The following is an 8,888-nucleotide window of genomic DNA, read 5'->3' on the forward strand; positions in this document are numbered from 1 at the left end:
TCTTTGTTTGAAATTTTAGGTCTGACCCATCACTACCTTTGAATAAAAATGACACTAGATTTTCTAACACTTGTCCTTTACTTCAGCCTTTGCTGCCACATGCTAAAGGTTCCATATGAATGCCAGACCTCTGTAAAAAAATTACCTTGGGAGTTTGTTTAGAGGTTTTGTATATGTTACAGTAAAATCTAAAAAATGGGAGTTTTCCATTACCAACTGTGTGGAGACTTTAAAACCCTCTCTGGTCGTGCCATTCCTTGCACTGTACATTTTTAGTCACATTATACCTAGGAATACCCTTTAATAACAGCTTAGTCATATTTTACCCTCCAGGTTAATATTTTGGTGTTTCCAGGAGATCCAAATCTCCTAATAAAACATATTCCCATAAACCCCTGTATGCTGCATTTAGGGAAGGATATTGCCATCTGACAATATAATGCTGGAAGCTACCTTTACTCTGTTTTCCTGAACTTGTTCAAGTGAATTGCTTCACTACTTCTCACTTTATTCATTAATCTATAGACTGGGGGAACTATGAGATCTCTAGAGCTTTTTGGTGTTTCTGGTCCTTCTCTCCCTTTCCCCACATAGTTTTACAACTCTTTCTGAAATAGATCAGGAATATAACATAAGCAAAAAGCATTAATGGCAAAAGCAATAATATCTTACAAATTCTGGGCTACAATGTGCAGCTGCAAACTGGGTTTTCTTTGTGGATGTTTGCTTGCTCTTTTTTTTTTTTTTTTTTTTTTTTTTTTTTTTTTTTTTGGGAGAAATACACTGGAAGTCAGGTGAAACATCTAACACAGGAAAAGTATCTTGCAGCAAAAATAATCTTTCTTCATGCATATGGGAACATACTGCTGATTTACACATTCCACTTCTTAGAAAGCAGGCAGAATTCGAGATTTCTTTCCCAAAATTTATAAAGTACTAATTTTTATCTCAGTTGTTTCCAATGCCTTCATTCTACTTAGCCACATTTGGGATATTCTGGGCCATTCATAGATATAGGTAAAACAGAGCAGTGAAGATCTAACACTATTTCAGCAACTTTCCAGTGGCACCAGCTCCTCATTAAAAACTTGATCCTATATAATTCTTAGGGTTTCTGCTCCTTTTAAGTATATTCTTTCACAAAGAAACCTTGTAAGTGACCTGAAGTGACTATTCTTATTTCCCACAAGTATTACAAATATTATCTTTTCAGCATTTTGTGAAAATATTTAGTTGTAATCTTTCACTTGTAGACCACTAACCTTAGTGTCTCATTTAAGTTTTACCTGCCTACATTTCACAACTCAATGTTTTCTTTGCAAATCCTTCTGGCAGCTTCAGAGCTCACATTGTCTTGGGCACAATTCTGAATTTAAAAGTCAAACTTCCTCAGAGCTTCCCAGGACTTTCTTTCTGCTGAGGCCTCTGTACCCTGTAAATGAAATGTCAAATCAACGAAAGCATCTGAGGGTGGGTACATGAGGGTCAGGAGGGTGTGTGTGACAGTGACATCAACTGAGACAATAAAAGGGCTTCCAAGTTACTTAGAAGCTCTATTTTCAAGTTACATTTAAGGGGTCCACTAAACCAATTCAGTGGTCTTTAAATATACTTGACATCAAGAGACAGTCATCTGCTGACATACCCAAGCCAGAAATCTCTTTAACATTCTATCTGGTAAGTATTCTCTACTTTTTTCCCAAGTTCTCTGGAAGACTTATTAGAATGTTTTATCTTTGATTCTTTACCCATTTTTGTGTTAATTTCTTTTCAGATTATCTTAAAAAATAAGTGAATATTATTAATATCAAACTGTTCTGTTATCTGAAGTAAATCTGTGAAATGAAAAAGTCAGAGACAGTGAATGAGCAGTATCTTGAAGTGAATTCAAGTCCTGAATTTATAATCCTAGGTTAGATTGACTGCCAGGACCTCATTGATACTGTCATGTAAGAGACCGTGTTATAAATGCTTTTCTGACCTAGAGCAAAGCTGCAGAAACTGTTGCAAAAATGGCATTGTGGAGTTTTGTATCTCTTAGGTTTCAGTTACTCTGTATCAAATTTCTGAAGTGATAACAAAAAGATGCCTTTTCTGCCAGCCAATGCTGGAAATTCAGACTTGAAACTGATATTGGAACTGTGTCCTTTCTGCCTGGTGTAGCATCATCAGTGCTAAATATTTTCTAAATCTGTTCCAAATGCCAGTTCTGATGATGATGTAAAAATCAGAGGGGAATTCCTACAGGAAATGCAGGATTATCCCTGAAAAAATTAGAGGCTTAATTCTGATTTCTCTGCTGTAACTCAACAGGGAGTGGGATAACTCAGCAGAGTTATGCCTCTATGCAAAATTGTCAGGGAAAGTGTCAGCCTCTTCATTCTAAAAAATATGCAAAAGAAATGGAGAAATAGAGAAAGTTTTATTCTATAATTTTTTTTTCATTTGAATAGCTATTCACAAGTATTCCACTAGACTTGAAGGCTGCAGTCATAATGATGATGGTAATGACAATAATAATGATGATGGAAGAATACGATGCTTTTCACCCAATTATGCAAGAGAAAGGTACCTAGATGATAATGATGATGATGGTGGTGGTAGTGCAGGGCAGCTAAAACTCACCAAAATTCATGGAGTTGCCCAGGAAGTAACAATAAGTTGCTCACAATATTAGTACTAGAGGTAAATCTTTCACTTGCATTCCTTGCTCTAACCTGTTTCACAAAAAAAATATTTTTCAAAAACTCTAGTCTGATGTTTTTCAACTTTTTTTTTTTTTTCTAATTTGAATTTGTTTGGAAAGAGCAGAAATAACCTGAATTACAGACTTTTCATGTATTCATTTCTATCTTTGTAGACAAAATGACTTCTATAAGAAACCTGGCCTGGGCTGCAATCATTTTATGTGCCTTGTGCCTTTTTACAACCTCTGATGGAAGGCCAATGGTGTAAGTACATTATCTCACACTGGATGACTTTTGCTGCTCCTGAGAACGTGGTGGTTTGTCTGTGCATGTGTGTGTGAGTTCTGTCCCTGCTTTTGAACCTTTTGGCCAAGCTGGCCAGACTCTGTCCTCTAGAAATAGCTATAGAGATCTCAGACACTGAGTTCTCACATGTTTTTTGAAAATAGGCAGCTGAATAGAGGGAGAAAAAAAATGTATAAATCTTCTCTTATTATTCAAATGGGACAGGTTCCAAGTCTTGGGGGTCTACACAGGTGATTATCTTTTGCACTGTGAGAATCTGGCTGTAACTCACACTTGGACACTAACATCCGCTAGCTCAGACACAAATCCACAGGGATTCCTGCTTCCTTAGGTCTAGTGATCACAGAAAACTACCACTGAATAATTGCCATAGTTTCATTGATCACTTACCTAATACTGTATAAGCCCTAAGCTCCTCTACAATAGCTGAACTAAATGACAGGGACAATATTGTCACAAAACTGAAACACTTCCCACTTTTGATGCCTTCTCACTGATATAACCAATATCCTTTACTAAATCATCACCTACCCTCCCTCTCTTCTCCAGTTGTCATTCTGTGCCTTACAAATCAGCCAGGCAGTTTCTACAGCTCTGCACTGTGTGGGAAATTTCCTTATGAAATTTCCCAAACCTGGACTGTTATAAACGTGTGATGTCCTGATTCGGATCCTACTGCCAGGGAGGAAAGCTCCCTTCTTTCTTCTCTCCCTCTCTCTGGTGACAGCCTGGCAAATACTCTAACAACTCTTTAACTGTAACTTCTTACGCCCCTGCTATTTAAAACTTATACTGACAATTTATACAAACTTGCAATCATAGCTATACAAAACTTATAGTAGCAACTGGTACAAAACTTGCAATCACAACTATAGAAACTTACAGTAACAACTGGTAAAAAGCTACAGATGCAAATAACTCTTATGGGATACATAAACTTGAGTGACAGACACATACAAAGTTACAAACAGGAATGGAAACTTACAAGATACACATCTATACACTTAGAACTAAAATGTCTAACTTTAAACGTTTGTAACAACACCTTTGAGCCAACTTCTGGAATCCCAGAAAGGCCCCCGCGGGCCTCTTTCTTTGCCTTCCTTTTCTGCAGGAGAAGGTCAGTGAGCGAGATGCAGCTGATGCACAACCTGGGCGAGCACCGGCACACGGTGGAGAGGCAGGACTGGCTGCAGATGAAGCTGCAGGACGTGCACAGCGCCCTGGAGGACGCTCGCACCCAGAGGCCGCGCAGCAAGGACGACGTGGTGCTGGGCCGGAGGCTGCTCCCGGAGCACCTGCGGGCAGCCCTGCAGAAGAAATCCACGGATCTGGAAAAGGCTTACATGGATGTGCTCTTTAAAACAAAGCCATAAGTGAGAGTAGCCAGAGCGCTGTGTCTGTCCACGTGAGCACTGTCTGTGTAGAGTTGATCGAGTAGGGCGTTTCGTTCATATTTATTCCAGCTGCAGTAAGGATTAAAGGCTCTGTTCAAGGTTGTAGCTCCCACCGACTGAGATATTTCACAACCAAATAATAAAATGTATTTACAGTCTACCCACGACCACTGCTACAGGTACCTTTTGGCTGATGTGTCTTATAAATTGCCAGCATGAAAGGAAAAAGAAACCCAAACTAGTAAGAAAGCTGGAAAACCATTTGAGGTCAGTTCTACAACTCTTACAGGGGCAGTATTTGTGTGTAATCACTAGGCCTGCTTGTACTGTTAACTAGCAAGGAAGCAATGCAGGGGAGCCTAATACCAGAATAGTTAATCTTTGTTTAACTTTGTACTAACAGAACTACATAAATTAAACCCACATCTATTTTCAGAAGAAGGCCTAAAACCACATAAGCATTAACTACACAGCAAAAGCTGCGACATAACAATTTAGGATTAAAGAGCGCAAACAGAAAAGAAATAGGATAGGAAGGCAAAGCTTAAGATTTAAGTACAAAGGGATAAAATTAAAACAAAATCTGGAGAATTTTGCAAAATAGAGAAACGAAGGGAAGGTTTGGCTACCTTCCCCTCCTCCAAAAGATGAAACCCTCTAATTAACTACAGAAACAGTGGGAGCAGAGATGGTAGCACATATGTAAGCACGGCCCTAACTATAGAACTGGGAAATGATTTTACAGCCAACAATTACGACTGAAACAAAAATCTTGTGACATACACTTTTTGCCCCCCATTTTCTCTAGAAACTATCTGTCTCTGAACTTCTGTATGTTGTGCTAGGCCTCATGTGTAATTTTTTTTTTTTTTGTGAGACCAGTGGTTCTCATGAATAAAATTACTCATTTCCATCTGCAGTTTATTGTAGAATTGGGACCTCAGTTTTCCAGACCTCCAGAATGAGAACCATTAACATGCAGAAATCAACGTGGGAGAGGAACCATTAGCTGGAATACATTCAAACTCCCAGCAAGACTCAGAAAGAATTGTACAGGGGAAAATCAATTATGGCAATGATTTTAAAAAGTAGCAAACACCAAATTACTTTGCGTGGTCTGTGCACATATGTACTCAGGAGCCTCAGTCATTTCTGATGCATAAGAAGGTTTTCCCAGCAGGAATACTGGTGAGTGCCTCCAAATTTGCCACTGGCAGAGCTCAAAGCCAGAAGAATTGCTGCTCCAAGCCCAAGTGTCTGCATGGATGTTCCCACACTGGCTCTGATTTGTTTGTTTGATGTCTGGCACACCTTGGGGAGCCTCAGAACCCCCTCCTAACTCCCTACAAATATAAATGCAACCTGCTGAGGGCTAGAGATGTGTTTGTAACTAGAGACCTGTGGCTCATCCTCTCGGCCATGCTTGTAGCAATGCAGACATTGCTACAAGGGCCCTGATGTTGGGAGCAGATGGCACAAGGGCTCTGTGCCACCCACCTGGTTGTAGGATCAAGGCCTTAAGGTGCACTTTCTATTTATTCTTTAATCAGGCATCTGTGCTAACTTCAATAAATAAAACTGCATTTTTTGTACCTATGTCTCACTTATATATTACCAAATAAAGTGGACCAAAAGCTCTTGGACATTATTTTAAAGCATAAGAACTGACTGGCCTGTGACTGTTTGGATATAATTTAGCATTTGGGGTAAGACTATTAGGCCATTTAATTTTATTACAGCAAAAAAAGCACCAAAGTAATGATGAGAGTAATTTTTATTTTTCCTTTCATTCTTCCTCCATACAAAAGCACAATGGTGGTTAAACAAAAGGTGTTTACCAAGCACAAACCTATTCATGTCCCCTTATAATAATGACACATGCAAAACCTGTATCATCTTCAAGTGCCAGAATCATAATCTTTTTCATTTTGATTTAAACAGACAAATTCTGTTCTCCAAACAACAATTCCTCCTAATCTTCAGCTCTCCAATAGATGAATGATGATTACACAAATATTTAAACTTTCTGTACACTTACAGCATGACTTCTCAGGACTAAAGACAGCACAGTGGTAGATTAATTAGTGCTAGGTAATGTCCATTAAAAATAAGATGTAATATTAATGTAATTACTTACTAATTATCTAAAAAGTAGATTTGTTATGGCTTTTCAGCTTAAACCTCTGATCAGTGTAGCAGCAGTTAAAACAGCAAAAAGTTCAGCGTGGGGCAGAGGATGTTATCAAAAACATTTTAATGCCAAAAAATGGGAAGATTCACCTTCACCTGGACAAATGTGCAGTTTTGGTCATCTCTCTGTCATAGATTGAGGGGAGCAGAAAGAAGATGGTGAGAAATTACAGAGCCACCAAAACGACTGTATATAATAATAAATCTCATAATAATAAATTGTAACAACAACAATCAGAAAAGAAAAAAAAAAGGGGGGGGGAAGGGGCATGATAAAGGTATATCAAATGACGAGTCCAGATGTGGCCTCAGTAGGGTTGAGGAGAGGGCAAGGATCACCTTGCTTTATAATTTGACAAAGGCTTTTTTCCAGGACCTGTGTCTTTGAAGGCCCATCCTGTGCAGATGCATATTGACTGCAGACACCTGTTTTTTATAGAATTCTCAGTGAAAATCAATCGTGTCTCTCACTGGTGACTCATTGAAACAAAAGCACCTATATCAACACTGATCATCAGGGGAAGATAAGCAGTAGCACATGAAAAAAGAAAAGCTAACAAGCTCGTGAAAATTTAGCAAAGCCAAAATCACAGGAAGTCGAACAGAAACAAGACAGATTGCGAGATCTGTAGGTAGAACCTGCTGCTGTCTATTTGACTGGTTTGGCTTTCTAAGATGCCCCTGATATAAATGCTCCTGTTTGGTGTTGCTCAGTTCACGACTGGATGTGTGGCATCTGACTCCTCGCCTTGTTTGTACATTCCGACAGCCTTTGTGCCAGCTGCTTGCCCCTCATTCATTGTTCTGCTGCTGCCTTTCTAGAACTGTGTGGTTTGTCTCTCTGGCCATTGTTAAATGACGGAAAAGAGAATTCATTTAACAGATTCGCGGCTGTCTGTCCGCGGTAGCAAAGTCGCCATCCTTTACGGGGCATTTGGATATAGCAAAGGCACAAGTCCTCGTTCTCCTGCCCCCTCTCACCCTCCTTTCTCCAATGTGCTTAAGGGGTTCTAAACTCCGTTCCCCTGGTATGGAAGTCAAGCCCTGCTTGTATTTAATAGTGATGCACCAGAGAATATTTTAGAAAAAAAAAGAAAAATGTTTTCTCTAGATCTGAATCTATCTGGGGCTCAGTATTAGGTTATTCTCCCTGCTCTGTCCCATGAGGAGCAGAGAGGGCTTAGTGCCACCTGTGACACCGAGGATGCCGAAACTGAGGAACAGGATAGTTCTGCTGGGGGATTATAGAATGACAACCACGTCTGCTAATTGTATTCCTAAACAGACTGCAGACTACACAGACTTTGTATTTCCTATAAGGCTGTATGAACACGGAGTTGTACTTTAAATCATGAATCAGTTTTGTACTTTAAATCATGAATCAGGCGAAGGTTGAGCTATCAGAGACATTAGCTCACCTAGATATAAACTGTATTACATGGCAGCTGGCCCGCTATCATCCCCTCAGTGCTGGTCTTCAGGGGAGATGCCGGCTCCACAGAGGAGAGACATCCCGACTTTTCAGGGAGAGCCCGGCTCCACAGGAGGAGCCCGGCTCTGCAAGGGAGATCCCAGCTCCTGAGGGGAGATCCCAGCTCTTGAGGGGAGATCCTGACTCCACAAGGGAGATCCCAGTTCCCGAGGGGAGATGCCGGCTCTTGAGGGGAGAACCCGGCTCCACAGGGGGAGCCCGGCTCTACAGGGGAGATCCCACCTCCTGAGGGGAGATCTCGGCTTTTGAAGGGAGATGCTGGCTCCACAGAGGAGATCCCGGCTCCTCAGGGGAGATCCTGGCTTCTCAGGGGGAGCCTGGCTCCTGAGGGGGGATCCCGGCTTTTAAAGGGAGATCCCGGCTCCTGAGGGGACATGCCGGCTCTTGAGGGGAGATCACGACTCCACAGAGGGGAGCCCGGCTCCACAGAGGAGATCCTGACTCCTCAGAGGACATCCCGGCTCCTCAGGGGACATCCCGGCTCCTCAGGGGAGATCCCAACTCCACAGAGGATATCCCGGCTCCACAGGGGACATCCCGGCTCCTGAAGAGGGTTCCGGGCTCCCCCGCCCCGCCGTTCCCGGTGGCCGTCGGGCGGCGCTCGCTCTCCAGTACCGCCCCGGCCCCTCAGACCGGCCGCCCCAACCCTCGGTGGAGGGTTGAGCGGGGGATTTATCGTGTTTCCACGCCACTCGTTGCGACTCCAGTTCTGTTAATTTATTTCATTCGCCGCGGTGTTTTTCCGTTGGGTTTTTATTCACAGACAGCAGGTTTTTCGCCCCCCTCCGCGGCCCCTCGCTGAGCCGCTCCCTGGCA

The 8,888-nt window shown here is 41.7% G+C and overlaps 1 protein-coding gene across 1 annotated transcript; it reads left to right on the top strand.

The window, feature by feature from the left end:
* Positions 1-2,865: 2,865 nt before the first annotated feature.
* PTH (parathyroid hormone) lies at positions 2,866-4,369 on the top strand (the record flags this gene model as incomplete). Its single annotated transcript, XM_083864168.1, has 2 exons — positions 2,866-2,951; positions 4,108-4,369. The coding sequence occupies 2 exons, from the start codon at positions 2,866-2,868 to the stop codon at positions 4,367-4,369; spliced, it is 348 nt and encodes a 115-aa protein (XP_083720294.1).
* Between the last annotated feature and the right edge of the window lie 4,519 nt (positions 4,370-8,888).

The sequence above is a fragment of the Zosterops lateralis genome (assembly GCF_965231275.1).
Source record: "Zosterops lateralis genome assembly, chromosome: 6".
Lineage (NCBI taxonomy): Eukaryota > Metazoa > Chordata > Aves > Passeriformes > Zosteropidae > Zosterops > Zosterops lateralis.